At 41.5% G+C, this 18864-nt stretch overlaps 2 protein-coding genes across 2 annotated transcripts; both read right to left on the reverse strand.

The window, feature by feature from the left end:
* Window positions 1-1791: 1791 nt before the first annotated feature.
* On the reverse strand, window positions 1792-4727 carry LOC107638547 (vesicle-associated membrane protein 724). The gene is made up of 5 exons (XM_016341880.3): window positions 4306-4727; window positions 3126-3267; window positions 2915-3035; window positions 2316-2378; window positions 1792-2231 (listed from the first exon to the last, which is right to left on the reverse strand). Exons 1-5 carry the CDS (start codon window positions 4493-4495, stop codon window positions 2082-2084), a joined length of 666 nt encoding a protein of 221 aa, XP_016197366.1. The 5' UTR covers window positions 4496-4727; the 3' UTR covers window positions 1792-2081.
* Window positions 4728-12472: 7745 nt separating this feature from the next.
* LOC107614166 (uncharacterized) lies at window positions 12473-13372 on the reverse strand. The gene is made up of 2 exons (XM_016316398.1): window positions 13082-13372; window positions 12473-12781 (listed from the first exon to the last, which is right to left on the reverse strand). The coding sequence occupies exons 1-2, from the start codon at window positions 13370-13372 to the stop codon at window positions 12473-12475; spliced, it is 600 nt and encodes a 199-aa protein (XP_016171884.1).
* Window positions 13373-18864: the final 5492 nt, after the last annotated feature.

The following is an 18864-nucleotide window of genomic DNA, read 5'->3' on the forward strand; positions in this document are numbered from 1 at the left end:
ATATATTCCAACAAAATGTAATAATGTAAGAAAAATGTTTTAGAATAGAAAAGAATAAGAGAGATTTTGAGAAGAATTAAAGGAGAGAGATAATTTTATTGAAAAAAATTTTAAGAATAAAATATATAATTACTAATGTTTTGTTTGTCAATTACATTTCTATTAAAATTAGTAGTATCAAAAAATATTTCAAATTTAATATTATGAAGAAAAAATAAAAAAATTATATAAAGACTAGTTTGACTAATTTTTAAAATTTGAGGGATGAAAATGACTTACGTCTGGACTTTCAAGGATTATTTTGACTAAAAAAAACTTTTTTACATGTCAAAATGCCACATGTCACTGACTTGCCACGTGACGTGCCATGTGTCACTGACCTACCACGTGGCGTGCCACATCATCATGCCATGTGTCACTTAACGTGATACGTCATCATCCAACTGACGGAATGACTAATTTGACTTACATTTTATCTTTCAGGACTAATTTTATTAAAAAAATTATTCTGGGACGAAAATGAAGATCGCGTGATTTTTCAGGAACGAATTTCATGGCGTGACTTTTTCAAGGACGAATTTAAATATTAACCAAAGTAAAGTAGATGAAAAAGCTTCTAGTAAAGGAAAAAGAAAGGTCTTTTGAGCATTTGAGAAAGCTAACTTAAATTTAATTTTATAAAGTTATGGTTAATTAAATAGCATTGATATGTCGTCAAAATTTGGGAAGAATTTGTTATCACGATATAGAAAGGGTATTCATTCGACTGTAATTATTTGAAATGACAGAAGGACTGTATGAATGAATTGAATGAGTGGAAGAATCTTAGCTTGGAGCGTTTATACTTAGGAAAATCTTGCATACCCCAAAATATTCTCTCCAAGATATTACATAGTAAAGTTGAAGCCCTATCCTATCTAACTAGAACCATATGAATGAATGATTCTAACTCTCCATCACTGCAGGATATACAACGTTAATAAGCGTCTATGAAAACAAAGAAATTACATTGCTACTTCACTAAAAGTGCCGGACAGGGTGGGGACTAACTTACAATTTTCATTTTAAGTACCATTTTCAGTGAAATTTTAACACGAATGTGAGATCATTTTAATTAATTATGAAAAATTTTGCTATGAAAAAAAAAAAAAGAATCAAGACTGAAATAGGCAAATAGCATATACAGTGTTCACGGCACCACAAAGTTTGCACTTGAATTTGCTCGATGTTTTCTTGTTTTGAGCATGAGTTGAACACACTTGAGATTTTTTTTTTTTTTTTTTCTAATCCTAACCACTCTTTTAATTTGAGTAAACACTCAATCATGCTCCTGTCCATTTTACCGAATAACATCACAACTCCTAGCGAAAATGAAGGAGCAAATCGATCCCTAATTCTTGTTGTGGCGAAACAACGTGGTTTTTCTGTGATATTGTTTGTCAACGACTAACAGAAATCGGTGATGTAACATGTTAACTTGTTGAGTTGGTTATTTAGTACCACGCTAGCAATGTTGGATTGAACAGAAAAGAAATCCTCCCTATTCGTTCCATGTTAGACAGAGTTAGTTCAAAAATAAATAGTCAAGAACATTCAGTTTCTTATCCAAGAATAATGACATTAGACACACTTTATTCTTTGTCTCACTTGGTCCACTTGTTCGGCCATAATTTCCTAAGCCCATCCGATCCCCCTTTTTTTTTTCTTCTAAAAGAAAATATCAAGTCCTCTTTTCTTGAAGAGAGAGGAATAAAGTCAGTTGTGTTTAGAAGGAAGAATGGAGAAACCAAGTTCGATAATATTTTTTCTTTCATGTATTAAAGATTATAAAAAAGAAAAGAAAAAAAAAATGAGATAGAAAATTACAATTTGTTTGACAAGGGCAAAAAGTCCAGTACAGATACAAGACAACCCTTCCCCACTCTTGGATTTCCAACTATATATCATATATCATTATCGACCAACAAAGAAGGTAGGAAACTTTTTCCATTCACTAACCTTTCCTTTTTCTAAGCAGATTCTTGCTAAATTGCTTTTACAACATCAATTCAAAAACTATCCGCAAACTTGCTCATTCTTTGCTAGTTTGAGCAGCTGAATCCATGGCAGACTGAAAGCCAGATAACCAGGACCAAAAACAACAATATGCCAAGAACAACCAATTTAATTTTCATATTCTGATACCACATCTTTCTACGGATTTGTGTTCCTTTCTTTCTGAAGTCTTGGGCCTGAAAATTAGGAGATAGTTGAGCACCATAAACTAGAAAAACATAAGATTCCAAATGATGGTTGTCAAATGTTCGTCAAATTACCTGTGAGTGCAATGTCTCTGTCTTATCCGCAAGAACAGTTAGATTTTCTCCTCTATCCATAGCCTGGGAGCATCAATAGCAAAAACAAACATTCCAAAGTATCACACTGTCTAGTCTATATAAGTGAAATAAATCAAGAATTCCAGCTAAGGCAACTCGGCTAGAGTGATAGTAACACATGCAAACAGGATAATGGAGAAAGTGGTAGTTGTACTACAGAAAACAGAACTGAACAGGTTGCAATTTAGTCACTTATTTAACAGTAATCATATTTGAAGTATTGTGAACTGAAACTGTGTTGTGTTCAACATTTTCCATTCCAATAAATTTATAGATAGAAGCAAAAGAGGGCAGACACCACAATAGCAATTTTCCCCCTAATTTCTGTCACACATTGCAAGTTGCAACAAAGCAGTCCACTGTTAACATAGTCCCCCTTCCCTCCATCTTTATTTCAAGAAACATGGTGTATATAAATGACAATGAATTACAGGTTAGACTTGGATGCACATTGCACAGACACAATTGCAAAACAAAATTGCCGATTATCATTAAAAAAAAAAAATCCTTGTCTTACTCCAAAACCGTAACATATATACCTTGTCAATATTCTCTAACATAATACTTTTAACTTCTGAAACTTGAGCCTTCACTTTAATTAGCTTTTCAATCTCCTCTGCATGGTCAATGATGTACTTCATGTGCTCCTTCATAACTGGTCTGCAAAGTGCACACATATTATATCAAAGCAAGCATCTAGTTATCAATAAATAAACACATCATCAAGGGTTTGGACAGAAATAGGCATACCCAAATTCCTTGTTGAGGCTTTTGGCAACAGCTGTATCCGCTCTTCCTCCACCATATCTTTTCTTAAAATCTGCCTTGACACGTTCTAGGAAAGCAATAGATATCTGCTTACTAACAGATTCCTTGGCAACAACACAGTATGCTGCAGATCACATAGAAGCCCATCCTGATTAGTCACATAGCAACTGATGGTTTTAAACATGCAGACAAAATGTTACAGTAATGTTGCCAATGCAGTTGGCATTGCAAAAACAATATTGCAGCCGCACTTAAGAATCCTGGCAACCCAATGTTTCAGTAAAACTTAGAAGTAGGTAGTTTGGTTCTAGAAACCAATGGAAGTCAAAGAGATATCTCAAGAGGTTTGACTTATTTGACTTATTAGCTAAATTAAGTAATTAACAGAAAGTTAGAGACCGACATTTAGAAGTGGTAGCTTTGGTATAACCTGGCAAGGGCACATGGCCATGCAAAGACCCCATTGACCATGTGTTACCATGGCACCCTAACCCTAACAACTCAAGAAGCACTCACAAGATCACAGCCACAAGATAAGCTCATGTATGAAGACTGTTTTATTGCATGATTAATCTAATATCACTAAATGCTGGACAAAATAATTGGGTGTCCCACTAAGATCCCTGATTACTCATGGTGGAGGGAACAGGCATACAATGAAAAGGGATGTGGTAAAAGGAAAAACAAAAATTGAATACCACCACTCACCAAAAGCAAATAATTCTCCAAATGACAACTTGGAATGGTACAGAATCTAGTCATCTACAGACATGCACCACAAATCCAGAATAAAAGGTTTCTTTTTTTTTTTTTTTGTTATTTCATCAATGAACCTTACTTGGACATGGAGAACAGCATTACCCAAACCCAAATCCAAATCCCATTTCTCCTCATTCACTTTGTCTATTGCAGCAATTATTGAAAGAAAGACTGACAAAATCAGCGAAATGAATGACTCATAAAAGGTAAAGTAAGCACACAAGGAAAATCAATTAAAGAGAAAGAAAATGAATCTTTAAGGCAATCCATGTCACATCGATTTCAAAGAATAGATCCAGCACTTAGAAACAGTCAATTCAAGTTCCGTGTGGTGGAAAAGCTTCTAAAGAGTGCACAAGCACAAGAGACAAAAGAGTTAGAGATCGGAGTAAAGCGAGGTTACCGTAACCATCTTCGACGAGAAAATTGAAGGTGTGGTGGTCACAGCTGTAGGTGAACTTGTTGTTGGAGGACGGAAGTTTCTGAAGACACTGAGCTGCAATCGCCGGGAAGTTTCCGGTGAACTCGGTGTATTCAGCTAACACCATTGTGCCGCGAGCAACAAAGCTGTATATGAACGATTCCTGACCCATCTCAACTGAGTCTCGAACTCGGAAACTCAGAGGCAGAGAGGAACAAGAAAAAGAGAAAAAAAGCTCTCAATCGTTCTTATTCAGTTCTGTTTGTTGTTCCAGTTTTACAATGAAGTTAGTAATTTTTAGGCTCCGTTTTCTTTTTTCGCTTTTTCTTTGTTCTGAAGAAAGAAATAATTTCCCTTTTTCTCCGTAATTTATTCATTGGAGAGCACCCACGGCGTTTTCTCTTTAGCATCACAAAATTAATATAATACTAATATTTATATTTATTTATGGATAAATAAATTGGTTTTTGTCTATTTTTTGAGCTGTAATCATTGACCGGGGTTTGACCTGTGTGAAGTGTGATCTATTCATCACTCATCAGTCACACTAGCTACTACTACGCGGATTTTGGTTTTTTCTTTCGGCGCTGTTTAATTACACGACAATATCTTGTAGTATTTGATAACTAAAACGAATCTAAATTCTAATCCAATTACAATGGTGCTGCCTCGCTGAGTACACCTATTTGATCATTAATAAAACTGTATGGTTAAAGCTAAAGTAGGCGCTAATTCTAGGAAGCTTTGGGGACTTTGCTTTTGTGATGCTTTGCCTCTTCTCTGCTTTCGTTTTATTGATTTCTTTGTTCCTTTCTTCAACACACGAACTTATATTTATTACTTTACTTAAATGCATGCTTCAAGTATCTTTATTTCTGTTATGCTAATTATTTTTTCTATTTCCTTTATTATTTTTGTGGAGATTTATTTTTTTTTAATAATTTTCTGCCTCTAAATAATATTAGCAACTAAGTTTAACTAAATAATTTAGAGTAACGTACATTTACACACTCATATATAAATGCTCCTAACAAATATTTCAAGTAAACGATTTTCTGTTACGTAAATGCTTCTTTTTTTTTTGCATTTTTTTTTTACAGATTTTTTTTCATATTTTTTTAATTTTTGTGTGGATTTTTCCTTATTTTCTCTATAAATTTTGATCTGCATTATTTTTCAACCAAACTTTGTGTTTCTTTTGAAATCCAGCACTGCAATCAAATTCCTATATTTTCGTGTGTTCGAGAACAATGAATGTTGAATGATTTAAGTTTAGATCAGTTGAATTAGGACAAATTGGATTATTCTTTTGAATCGAATCAAGTGGACGAGGTTTGGTTCATTCCTAATTTATATAGTTTCATTCTTCAACAATTTGAATTGAATAGAATGGAATGGAATCAAATGCAATTAAATCAAGTTATAATGAATAATTTCATTTTTCTTTGTGAAAATCAGTGTTGTTTCTGAATTTGAATTTGGATGGAATGTAATAGTTTCTAAATTTTTAGATGAATCTATTAGTGTTATATAGGACATTTTTCGGTTCATTTTTGTTTATGTTTAATGTTGTTGGTTTTTATGCTATAATTCAATTTTAAATGGAATTAATTTTTTTTTTTTAACTTTTAAGTGATTTCAACCAACAATGAGGTGATGAAATCTTTTTATTATAAGGGTAAAGTACATTTTTTGTCCCTGAAGTTTAGCAAAAATTTTAAAAATACCCTTAAGATTTATTTTGTTTTAATTTTGTCCTAGAAGTTTTCGATTTGCATCAAATATACCCTTAACGGCTAAATTTTCAAAAAAATTAAGACCAATTAACAATAATGCATGAAAACTATGCTTGATTTGCTTGTGTTGAGGGTTGTTCTTATGAAATTGTTGTTGAATTGGTCTTAAATTTTTTGAAAAATTAGCCATTCGGGGTATATTTGATGCAAATCGAAAACTTTTAGGACAAAATTGAAACAAAATAAAACTTAGGGGTATTTTTGAAACTTTTGTCAAACTTCAGGGACAAAAAATATACTTTACCCTTATTATAAATATGAAATTCTCTGCTATACATTCAGTTCATTTGTTTTTATATAATTGTGTCGTGCTTATAACATTTCGGTTCGTTTTTAGTATCTGTGTGTTGTCAATGAGCAGTTTGTCACAAAGATCGGTATAACTTTCAAGACACTTGATGAAGCTGAAAAATTCTATAAAAATGACTCTAAACTTGCTGGTTTTTCTACGAAAATAAGGAACACCATTCGAAATGAAAATAAAATTAAGAATCAATTAATTACATGTAATATAGAGAAGAAATAAAAATCAAAGATATCTCCAACTTTAAATACAAATCCCTCAGGTGGAATCAATTGTCCAACAAGGATTTATATAAATAAAATGAAGGACGTTAGTTTTTGAATCATTTCTAAATTTATTTTAAATCATTCACATACATGCTGTCCAAATAGAATAGAGTTGCTTAAACAGCACATGGAGTTAAGCATATTTGTGCGTCGTACGATCGAAAATAATGATAGAACAGGAATTAGACCAAGCAAAATATACTAATCATTTGTGGCAGCAGCGGGTGATCATCGTGAACTAAGTTTTGTAAAAAAAGATGTGAGAAATTATATTACAAGAAAAGTCTGCAACGTATCTGAACAAGATGATGCAAAAAAAAATTGGAAAATACTTATTAAGAATGAAAGAGAAGAATCAAAATTTCTTTTATGAGGTTGATGTTGAGGTTGATCACTCTATCAAAAATACTTTTTGGACTGATGCAAGAAGCAGGATGATACGTGTTTCAAATGTTCATGATATGAAGAGATCAAATATTATTTAAAAGTTATTAGTTTGATGTATTTTGATTTTTGTTTATTTAGTTACTAGATTGAACTTTATGTTTGTGGGCTTTAGGGTTTTCTTTGTTTTAACCTAATAAGAGGTTTAAATACTTCCTTAACTATTGTAGTCGTAGTATTGAGTGACTAGAGGTGCCAAAGCACGTTTTGGTTTTGTGATGAAACCATGGTGTAGACAAGTAAGGTTGAGTGAGTTCTTCTCTTGTTGCCCAGGAAATTGAGTAGAAGGTTGAGAAGTCCATTCGATGAAATTTCCAAACTATGATGTGGACAAGTTAGTTGAGCAGTCCCTTTCTTGTTGATTCAAGAAATTGGATAGAAAATATAGTAATTCTCTCTGTATTTAATTTCAACCGATCTTTTTTGTTTCTATTTCAATTTTAATTTGTGTCACTGTGTTTATCTTTTTGCGTATCATTTGATATAGAGCTTAGGTATTAGATTAATTCTTATTAATCTATATTTATTCTTTTATCATTAAAAAAAATTTAGTGTCTGTGGCATCTTTTTTTATGTTCTTGTCGTTCGTGTCTTTTGTTTGTGTTTCATTATTGTTTTATCGTTATTGTTGATTTTATTATTTTAAAAAATAAAAACAAACATACCGCACAAAAAAAAAAAGAAAATAAAAGAAAAATACACAAAAAGGGAAAGGAAAAAAAACAAAAAAATTATTTTTTTGTAATTGTCCTTTTTATATACTATTTTTTTTACCGAAGACGAATCTTTTTTGGAGAGGAGGAGAATGATACGTGTTTCAAATGTTCGTGATATGAAGAGTTCAAGTGTTATTAGAAGATATTAGTTTATATTTTTAGAATGTTTTAAGTTAATTTGATGTATTTTTATTTTGTTTATTTAATTACTAGATTGTGCCTTATGTTTATAGGGTTAAAGTTTTCTATATTTTAACCTAATAAGAGGTTATAAATACCTCATAAACTAGTATAGTCATAATTCAAAATGATTTAGAGGTTTGAAAACTTTTTTGGGTTTTGTGATGAAACCATGATGTGGACAAGTGAGGTTGAGTGAGCCCCTCTCGACAATTTCCTTCTACTCAGTACCTTGTAGACAACTTTTTGAGGAAAAAGATCTCCTACAATGGTATCAGCATTGAAATAGGTTAATATAAACAAAGTAACACAAAAATAACAGCAAAACTTTATTAATAGAATATAGTAAAAAAAGCTTTTTTTTTTAACCAGTTGAATTTAGACCCAGTGCATCTCTTATCTTGATTGGGGTTATGTCGATCTTCCCAAAGCGCGTCTCCAAGAATCCTTTATAGAGATCGAAGAAATGTGCCAATTCCCTCAAGAGGTTGTGTGGGACATTTAATGACAAGATATGTCTCAGTGCGCCAAATCCCATTTCCTCGATGATAGCTTTCTTCTGGTCACTCATTCAGCTATCATTCTCGTAGAGCATCTCCAATCGTGAGTTTTCTGCAATAATTTGAAATTATGTTGTACGGTAGCTCGAGTACCGGACGGTTCGGGGAGGTTACAGAGTTGGAAAGGTGGGGTTTCGCCTGGTTCAAGGATGTGGATGTGAGGCTGGAGCAGCCGACTTCACTTCGTATGGAGAGGGGAGTGCCACCTGCAAAGACACTTCGACGCTTTAGTCAGACAGGTGTGCAGGTGAGAAAGGGATAAGGTGATGTGTGTGACGTACCTTGGGGGAGGGGTAGGACCCTCCCCTTATATACCTTGTCAGAAAAGTGGGCCCCATAGAAAGGGGCCTCCTACCATGAAGTTTCCTTCTCTCCAGCTGTTATGCAGCTGGTAAGGAGGGTGCGTGGCCGGGTCGCCAGACAGGCGGGTGCGATGATTTACCCAACCGGGTCGGTCTCCATGCCTAGATGGGCTGGGCCGTAACAGTGCCCCCAACGCGCCAGCAATGGTCGTGAGCGCCGTAGGTGGCGCGTTATGTTTTCTCTCGTGCGTTGTCGCCAGGTCGGCCGCTCGTGGAGAGGACGTGCCTTTTGCATGCGTGTCTGTTTGTTGCTGGGGATAACCTTTCGTCGCCTCGTTCTTTGCGTCAAGCATTTAATGCTCATAATGGGTTATTTCAAAACCCTGCATGCAAAGACTATTTTACCCTTGCCCTTTCGCGCTTCTTGAGTCAGTTTTCTAATCTTTCTAATCCCTCAGTCAATTTTCGTTTTTCCCTTCCACTTCATTTCCTTGTTCGTTCTGCTTTCATCTTCTTCATCTTCGAATCCTCTACCGCAATCTTTGCATTCCTGCGCATTCGTTCCCCCTTACTTTCTTCCTAGCCATTGCAATCAATCCTGGTAAGTACTCATCCCTGGCTCTCTGTTTCATGTTCATTTTATCTTCATTGTCTATGCTTCTGTATGCATGCTGCTCTCCTGATTTGACTTGTATGTTGGATGACATTAGTGTTAGGTAGGTGCATTAGGGGGGTTACCATTCCAGGGCATTAGTTTTTAGGCTTTTACTTAGGATTTGCTTCGGCCATGCTTGGTTTCAGTTATTGAATAGGCTAAATGTAGTTTCTGGACCTTTTTCGAACTCCCGACCTCGTAGACTAACCGAGTGGTACCCCACTGTAGGTATGCCTCGTCACGTTTTGAGATCTTCCTCCTCAAGCGCGGGTTACGACCGATATGCTTGGGTGACCTCCGACGTGAAGGACTCCCCAAACCAAATGGGTGAGGAGGAGCTGACCGAGTTCTGTCAAGCCGAGTACTTGTGCGGCAGGACCGACGAGGAGTCTAACTACGATGTTTTCGTCCCCGCCCCTGACGAACGGTTATACGAACTCAACCTCCACTCCCCCCGAGTTGCTGACTGGATCTGGTTCTACAAGGAAATGTTTACCCAATTGGGGGTTCGCATTCCTTTCTCTTCTTTCCAAATGGCGCTCCTTAACCAATGCTCTGTGGCGCCGTCGCAGTTGCATCCGAAGAGTTGGGCTTCCATCCGCTGTTTCGAGATGGTGTGTGAATACTTAGAGCTGCCGGTGTCTGTCAACGTTTTTCTTTAACTTTTTAACCTTACGAATCCTTTCAAAGAAGGGAAAGCAAGGAAAGGATTCATGTCCTTCCGATCTGCCCAGGATCGGAGAATTTTTGGCTTATTTGAGGACTCTTACCACGGGTTCAAGGACAAGTACTTCAAGGTGTGCCTAGTCAAAGGTCGCCATCCCTTCTGGCTGTCGTTGGAGGGGCAGTGCCTCATCCTGACATATTGGAGTTTCGGGGCGGGGTCCAACACCTTTATTAAGGTGACATACAAAGGGATGTCCGCTGTGGACAAAAAGATTGCCGACGTGTTGTTGGCTGTTTTTGGAAAAAACTATGTGAATCCCCATCTCCTTATGGGCGACCGGGAGGTCGCTAGAAATTATATTTGTGAGTAGCTTTAACTTGCATTTCTTGCGCTACTGTTGCTTTGATTTGTTGTGCCAATTTCACGACTAACCTGTTTCACTATTTTGCTGCAGTGGGAATGTCTGCCGAAGTGACAGGCCTTGAGAATTTATATAACACCTTTCTGGCTGGCGACAGCGATGAGGAAATGGCTAACAAGAAACAGGAGGCTCCACCTGAAAATAACGAGAAACAGGCGGTGTCCCCTCCCTATGATGCCGAGATGTCAGACCAAAATGCTGATGAGGCACATGCCTCTCCCGTTCATGGTGAGGCGGTTGGTCCTGGTGAGGGCTCGACCTCCAATCCTCAATTCGAGGAGGATGATGTGAAGATTATCCACAACCCAAAGAGGAGGAAGTCTTCCTCCAGCCCTGAAGGAGCCCTCGCTGTGATGGAGAGGAATTTTAATGCCAGGAACTTTATAGACTCTCAGTTGCTTCCCGGCATGGAGGAATATTTCGATGGCTCGGATCTCCCTGGGCAAGCAAGGTGGATGTACCATTCTCTTCTCCGTGGCGCCGCCATAGCCAGGAAGGCTAAGTTTGAGCTGTCAGGAATGCAGTCGGTGCAGAGGAGGCTCGAGTCCTCTGTTAAGGCCAACAATCAATTTAAGGTGCAAGTTGAGATACTTCGGGAGCAACTATCTAAACGGAGGAGAAGCTCAAAGCTGCCGAGGAGAAGGCCACTGTTGCTAAGGAGAAATTAAACATTTCTGATGCAGCCGTTTCCTGGCTAACCGAGCGGGAGCTGACTTTGGAGAGCCAGCTTAATGCTGCACAGGGTTGGGTGGCTGCTTTGGAGAAAGAACGCGATGAGACCGTCTCGTCGGCCAAGCCGAAGCTGAAGAGTTTAAGAAGAAGTACAAAGAGATCGTGAAATAGGGAAAGAGTGCCATACTGATGACTGAAGAGGCTCTTAAAGCCCAGGTTAAGATCGTGGCCCCTGATTTCGACACGTCGGCAATCGGGGTCTTTAAAACCATCAAGGATGGCAAGATTGTCGATATGCCGAAGAAGTGATCTCTGTACTCTTGTATGAATTTTGTAATTTTTTGTTTTTGTAGATCTTGTCGTGTAGTTTGATGAACTTTGTTGTTGTGCATGCTGGATCTTGCAATTTGAACTGCTTTAGTAGTCGCCTGGTCATCTTATGATCACAGTTTTTCCCCGCTTACTCGGTAGTGCGTTTTCGTTCTATTTTGTTACCGTTTTGTTGGTATTGGCTTATCGCTTGCGTTTGTTTACCGTTGTGTTGGTAATTTGACGAAGCCAAGTTGTGGTTTCATTATTGCTGCAGCCATTTGTTATGGCGTTAACTTAGTGGGTTTTCGGGGTGATCAGTCCCGAGATACCGTATCGTTGCCTCGTTTAGCGTGTATCATAAGAAATTTGTTGTCGTGGGTTGTATAAATGGGGAAAAGTAAATTTAACAAGTGAACATTAATCGACAATTGAACAAGTCTATTGCAATGATAAGTATTTAACAGAAGTAAATTATTTGATGATAAAGCGAAACCCGGGTCTTACTGAGCTAGTCAGGTCGCCTACTTGGTGTGTTTGGACTAAGAATAAAATCTTCTTAAGTTACCCGCGTTCCACGTTCTCGAGACTTCCTTGCCGTCGAGTCTTTCCAATTTGTAGGCGCCCTTACCAATCACCTCTTTGACCCTGTAAGGGCCTTCCCAGTTAGCCGTTAGCTTACCTTCTCCCTGAGTCGGCATCCCGATGTCGTTGCACTGCAAGACCAGGTCATTTTGCTCGAATTCTCTTCTGAGTACTTTGGCGTTGTAGCAGGGCCATTCTTTGCTTCAGCGCTGCTTCCGACAAATTGGCCATCTCTCTAGCCTCGCCTACCAGGTCTTTCTCTACAGCTTCCTCTACTCCTCCCAGAAGTAACAGTGGCTTGGCTTGCCGACCTCTACAGGTATCATAGCATCCACCCCGTATGTCAGGCGGAATGGGGTTTCTCCTGTGGACGATTGCTGGGTTGTGTGGTAGGACCAGAGGACGGAGGCGAGTTCGTCAGCCCATGCTCCCTTTTTCTTATCCAGCCGCTTCTTGAGGCCTAACAAGATGACCTTGTTCGCAGCCTCAACTTGGCCGTTCGTCTGGGGGTGTTCCATAGATGAGAACTTTTGCTTTATGCCCAAACTGGCGAGGAACTCTACGAACTTCTTATCAGTGAACTGCGTCCCATTATCAGAGATAACGACCTCAGGGATGCCGAATCGAGTTACCACTTGTCTCCATAGGAACTTCCAACAATTGGATGAGGATATGCTGGCCAGTGGCTCAGCCTCTATCCACTTGGTATAGTAGTCGATAGCAACTATGAGGTACTTGACTTGCCCTGGACCGACCGGGAAGGGTCCCAGGAGGTCGATTCCCCAACGTGAGAAAGGTCGGGAGGACGTCAATAGACTTAGCTCGGTTGCCGGCGCCTTGTGAAAATTGGCGTTCTCCTAGAACTTGACGCATTTCCTTACGAATTTTTTGGAGTCTTTCATCATTGACGGCCAGTAATACCCTGCTCTGATGAGCTTTCTCGCTAAAGCTTTGCCCCCGATGTGGTGACCGCAACACCCCTCATGGACTTCTCTGAGCACATAGTCCGTTTGGTTGGGATGCAGACATTTCAACAAGGGTTGGCTGATTTCTTTTTTAAACAACTGGCCCTGTATGATTGCATACTTGGCTGCTTCCCGCCTTATCATTTTGGCCAGCTTGTCATCGCTGGGGAGCCTTGCCTTCTCCAGAAAATCAATGATCGGGTCCATCCAAGAGGGTTCTAATTGAGTCAGTTGCAGGACCACAGACGGTTCCTTTACCAAACCCTGAATGAGAGACCGGTTACCAGACCCTGATTTTGTGCTTGCTATCTTGGACAGTATGTCTGCTCGTGTGTTCCTTTCCCTCGGAACGTGTTGGATCGTGACCTCCTCGAATTGTTTGCTCAACTATTTGACCTTCTCCAGATACTTCTGTAACAGTGAATCTCTGGCTTGGTAGGTCCCACTGACCTGAGAGGTGACGACCTGCGAGTTACTACACACCTCTAACCTTGTGGCACCGACTTCCCGAGCTAAGATTAAGCCACCCAGAAGGGCCTCGTACTCTGCTTGATTGTTTGACACCGAGAACTCAAACTTGATCGATTGTTCATATATGACTCCGGCGGGGCTCTCTAGGATGATCCCGGCGCCTCCGAACGTTTGGTTAGAGGCCCCATCTACGTGGAGCTTCCACTGTATGCTCATTACCTCGGTTGGGTTCCCTGTTACTTCTACCAAGAAGTCAGCCATGGCCTGCGCCTTAATCGCATGCCTGGGTTCATATTGTAAGTCGTACTGGGACAGCTCGATAGCCCAAGTCATCATTCTTCCTGCTAAGTCGTGTTTCTGTAGTACCTGACGGATTCCCTGGTCTGTTCTCACGACCACCTTATGACCTTAGAAGTACTGTCAAAGTCTACGGGAAGAGGTCAAGAGTGCAAGTGCCAACTTCTCTAATTTGCTGTACCTCAATTCTGCTCCTTGCAGTGCTTTGCTCACAAAGTAAATTAGTTGTTGGATCTTCCCTTCTTCCCGTACCAAAACCGCTGCCATCGCTTCATCCGTTATGGCCAAGTACAGGTAGAGTGGTTCCCCGACCTTGGGCTTCCCGAGGACATGTGGTGTTGCAAGAATCTCTTTAAAATGCTTGAATGCTTCCTCACACACCGGGGTCCATTCAAATGCTATCCCCTTTCTCATCAGGTTGAAGAACGGCAGGGCTTTTGCAGCCGACACCCCGAGAAAATGACACAGTGCGGTGAGCCTTCCTGACAACCTATGAACGTCCTTGACACAGCCCGGGCTCTTCATTTGGAGTATTGCTTGACACTTTTCAGGGTTAGCCTCCACCTCTCTCTGGGTTATCATAAACCCCAAGAACTTTCCTGCTTCCATGGCAAAGGCACACTTAAGCGGGTTGAGCCTCATGCCGTGTTGCCGGAGGGAAGCGAACACGTTTTTTAGGACACATAAGAGGTCCTCAGGTCGGGTGGTCTTTGCAAGGATATCATCCATGTATACTTCCACCGTTTTGCCTATAAGGTCGCTGAATATTTTATTCATTAACCTTTGGTAGGTGGCCCTAGCGTTCTTCAGGCCGAACGACATTACCTTGTAATAGTATATTCCCCCCGGCGTTATGAACGCCGTTTTCTCTTCGTCTGGCCGGTGCATCGGTATCTGATTGTAGCAAGAATAAGCATCCATAAAACTCAGATACCGATATCCCGCCGCGGCGTCGACAAGCACGTCAATGTTGGGTAGGGGGTAGCAGTCATTGGGACATGCTTTGTTAAGGTCGGAGTAATCCACACACATCCTCCATTTTCTATTGTGCTTTCCTACTAGAACTACGTTCGACAACCAGGTCGAGTAGTCGAGTTTCCGGATAAATCCCGCTTTGAGGAAGCTAGTCGTCTGCCTGGCCACCTCCTCTGCTCTCTCTCTTGTGACATTTTTCTTCTCCTCTGAGCCACCGGTTTGGCCTCCACCTTGACAGCCAAGTGCGACATGAGCTGGGGGACTATCCCCAGCATGTCGGCTGGCGTCCAAGCAAATAGGTCGCCGTTGGCCCTGATCATTTCCATTAGGGGTTCCTTCAATTCATGTGGGAGGTTTCTGTTCATGAAGATGAATTTCTCCTCTGTGTCACTAACCCTGAACCTTTCTAAGTTCCCTTCTGGTTCGGGTCTGGGCTTGTCGCTGACTCTAACGTCCAGGTCGGCGAGGAACACTCCCGATGCTTCTTTAGATTTCTTCCTTAAGGAGAGACTGGCATTGTCGCAAGCGACTGCCGTTTCCAAGTCTCCCTTTATGGACCCCACGGATCTGTCATCAGCGATGAACCTCATTACTAACATCTTTGTACTGATCACAGCCCCGAGATCGTTGATGGTCTTTCTTCCTAGGATGACGTTGTAGGCCGTGGAATCTCGCAGAACTACGAACTCAGCCATTACCGATCTCCTTCCCTGTCCTAGTCCTACAGATACTGGTAGGGAGATTATCCCGTCGGGCTTGATGAAGTGGTCGCCCAAACCTACTACACCGTGCTAGTGAGTCCTTAAGTCGGCATCCCGGAGGCCCAAGGCATCAAACACATTATGGAACATGATATTCGAGTCATCCCCGGTGTCTACGAGGATTCGCTTGATAAGGTCGGTTCCCACTCTGGCCGTGATGACCATGGGAGGGTTTTCCATGACCTCGTCGAACCATTGGTCCTTCGGACCGAACGAGATGGGCAAAACCCTTTTGGAGCTTCGCACAAAAGAGGAGGAGACCGCCAGGACTTTGGCGTCCTTTTTGTGTGCGACCTTGACCTTGGAGCCGCGTCTCTTGCTGTTACCACGTTTACTATGGTAAGGCCGTGATCGTTGTCCTCTAGCTTCTGATGTCGCTTCACTGTGCGGGTCTTGTCTACTCCCTCGTGATCGCGATCTCGTCTCCTCGGCTCCCCGATGAGGTGGGAGAATTCAGCCATCTTTCCATCCCGAATTGCTTGTTCTAGCGCATCCTTCAGGTCGAAACAGTCCTGTATCTTGTGTCCATAGCCCTTATGATAATCACAATAGAGGCTCTTGTTCTCCCGGTTCTGTCCTTGAGAGGTCGGGGCTTCGATAGAATTCCTTTCTCAGCTATCTCCTAATAAACTTCTACGATGGGAACGGTGGGGGGTGTAGTTGGTGAATTTTCTGACTCGGGGAAACGGCCTGGATGTCTTGCTCGGCCCGCCATCTCTCGCATGCTCCTTCGACCTTTCCCCACCACCGTGCTGCCGGGGTTGGTTGTAGGCGGGTTGCCGTTTGTTGGCTGCCACGACTTGATTGACTTGTTCATCGTTGATATATTCCCTGGCCATGCTTTGGATATCTTGCATCGTCCATACCGGTTTCGTGGTGAGGTGCTTCCTGAAATCCTCATTCAGGAGTCCATTCGTCATACATAGACTGGCCACCGAATCAGTTAGCCCGTCGATCTCAAAACATTCATCGTTGAACCGGTCTAAGTATTTTCTGGTCGGCTCGCCGGGCCTTTGTGTCACCCCAAGTAAGTTGATCGGGTGTTTCGCCTTCGCGATTCGGGTAGTGAATTGTGCCAAGAAAGCACGGCTAATGTCCGAAAACATGGCGATGGAGCCTTGCGGGAGGCTGTTAAACTACCGTATTGCAGGTCCTGCCAGAGTGACCGGGAAGGCGCGACACCTTACTTTATCGCCCACTCCCTCCAAGTTCATTCTGGCCTCGAAGGTCGTAAGATGCTCCTGGGGGTCTTGGGTTCTGTCGTACCTCATGTCCGTCGGCTTATCAAAGTGCTTTGGTAGCCGAACCTCGAGGATAGAACGATGAAATGGGGTTGTGCCCATTATAACGGGTCGTCGTGTTCTCGTTGGCCTTTCTCCGCCGTCTTCCCGTTCGTGCCCTGTGGCGCATCTCCTTTCAGGCCGGGTGTATAGCACAGGATCCCGATGTCTTCTTGGGCGTTCCTGTTCCTCCCAGGCGCTTTCAGATTCAGATCATGGGCTAGGCGTGCGCCGGGAGTGACTTCTTTGAGGAGTTCTTCCACGCGCCTCGGTAAACCGGGAAGGGCTTGGTTCGGGAGTTTTTTGACGATGTTCCTGATCAGCCAGCTGGCGTTCTAGGTTCTGCATCCTATGACGTAATTCCTACATTATTCTGGCACTATTGCTGCCTGTTCCCCCAAAGGGGCGTCTCTCTTGGGATCGTGAAGACGGCTCGGGTCGTCGTGGAGGGGACCTCGTGCGCTCCCGGGAGGAGGCAACGGAGGCTGCCCCTCTGGGCTCTACCCCGCGAACAGGTTCTTCAGGACCCTGTATAACGTCCATTTAGGTGTTCCCCACAGACGGCGCCAATGTATGGTAGCTCGAGTACCGGACGGTTCGGGGAGGTTGTAGAGTTGGAAAGGTGGGGTTTCGCCTGGTTCAAGGATGTGGGTGTGAGGCTGGAGCAGCCGACTTCACGAGCTCTTCGTATGGAGAGGGGGGTGCCACCTGCAAAGACACTCCGACGCTCTAGTCAGACAGGTATGCAGGTGAGAAAGGGATAAAGTGATGTGTGTGACGTACCTTGGGGGAGGAGTAGGACCCTCCCCTTATATACCTTGTTAGACCCCTCCCCTTATATATCTTGTTAGAAAAGTGGGCCCCATAGAAGGGGGCCTCCTTCCATGAAGTTTCCTTCTCCCCAGCTGTTATGCAGCTGGCAAGGAGGGTGCGTGGCCGGGTCGCCAGATAGGCGGGTGCGATGATCCGCCCAACCGGGTCGGTAGGTCTTCGGGCCGGGTCGGTCTCCATGCCTAGCTGGGCTGGGCCGTAACAATGTTATACGATATATTTATAGAGTAAAACCCCTCCCCGGTCCCTAACCATTTACGAAATTGACCTGGCGCCCCCTCACCATTGGAAATTAACAACGCGGCCCTTAACCATTCTCTCCGTGTGACCAAAAGGACCCTATTATCAGTTTACAGGTAAAAAATAACCGGAAGATCCTACCTGTACCGGTAGCTGTTATACGTGGACTGAGTGTTATTGATAGGATAGAATTCATGTACACAGTCATCAAAAACGCTGCAGTTTTGATTCCAGTTCTTAATAAGAGTAATCCCAAATATTAATGTGAACCCTAGATATCAAATCTTACCTTGCCTTCAGTGATGAACACGGAAGAACATTCATCAGATTCAATCCGTCGCTCATGGAAAGAGAAGTCGATCGGAGCTTCAAACAACAACTCTGGCAATGTTGGCATGGTAAAGAAGAAGTTCACACATCCAAGCTGTTATTGTGGAGCTCATGCGATTCTCTTTGAATCCACCACATCAAATAATCCAAATAGGTTATTCTTTGGTTACAGTTATTTCAAGGTACATTAGGGTTTATTCCATCTTACAATCTTTTTTGTAATTAGGTTGATTAAATTTTTTTCATAATTGTAGACTCCTTCAACGCATTACAAATATTTTAAGTGGCTGGATGAGCTGATAACTAAGTCTGGCTATACAGTGGTAGAAGTCCAAAAAACGGAAGTTCATGGGAGATTGAAGAAGTTAGAGGACAAAGTTAAAGAGATGGAGATTAAGCTATATGATGGAGTTCATGGAAGAAGATACACTAGACAGAATAGATGTATTATCATGGAATTTTTCATTGTTGTTGTTGGTGGAATTTTTGTTACTGCACTTCAGCCTAATAGGAT

Source organism: Arachis ipaensis, chromosome B1 (assembly GCF_059453495.1).
Source record: "Arachis ipaensis isolate K30076 ecotype BB chromosome B1, ASM5945349v1, whole genome shotgun sequence".
Classification (NCBI taxonomy): Eukaryota; Viridiplantae; Streptophyta; class Magnoliopsida; order Fabales; family Fabaceae; genus Arachis; species Arachis ipaensis.

Excerpts from the sequence above, each read along its gene's own strand:
- LOC107614166 (XM_016316398.1), bottom strand. The coding sequence starts at position 13,372 with ATGGACCCGATCATTGATTTTCTGGAGAAGGCAAGGCTCCCCAGCGAT. Across the intron at positions 12,782-13,081 it reads TGAAAGACTCCAAAAAATTC|TTCACTGATAAGAAGTTCGT; the intron begins GTAAGGAAATGC and ends AATGGGACGCAG.
- LOC107638547 (XM_016341880.3), bottom strand. The coding sequence starts at position 4,495 with ATGGGTCAGGAATCGTTCATATACAGCTTTGTTGCTCGCGGCACAATG. Across the intron at positions 3,268-4,305 it reads TCTCGTCGAAGATGGTTACG|CATACTGTGTTGTTGCCAAG; the intron begins GTAACCTCGCTT and ends TGTGATCTGCAG. Across the intron at positions 2,232-2,315 it reads CAGAGACATTGCACTCACAG|GCCCAAGACTTCAGAAAGAA; the intron begins GTAATTTGACGA and ends CCTAATTTTCAG.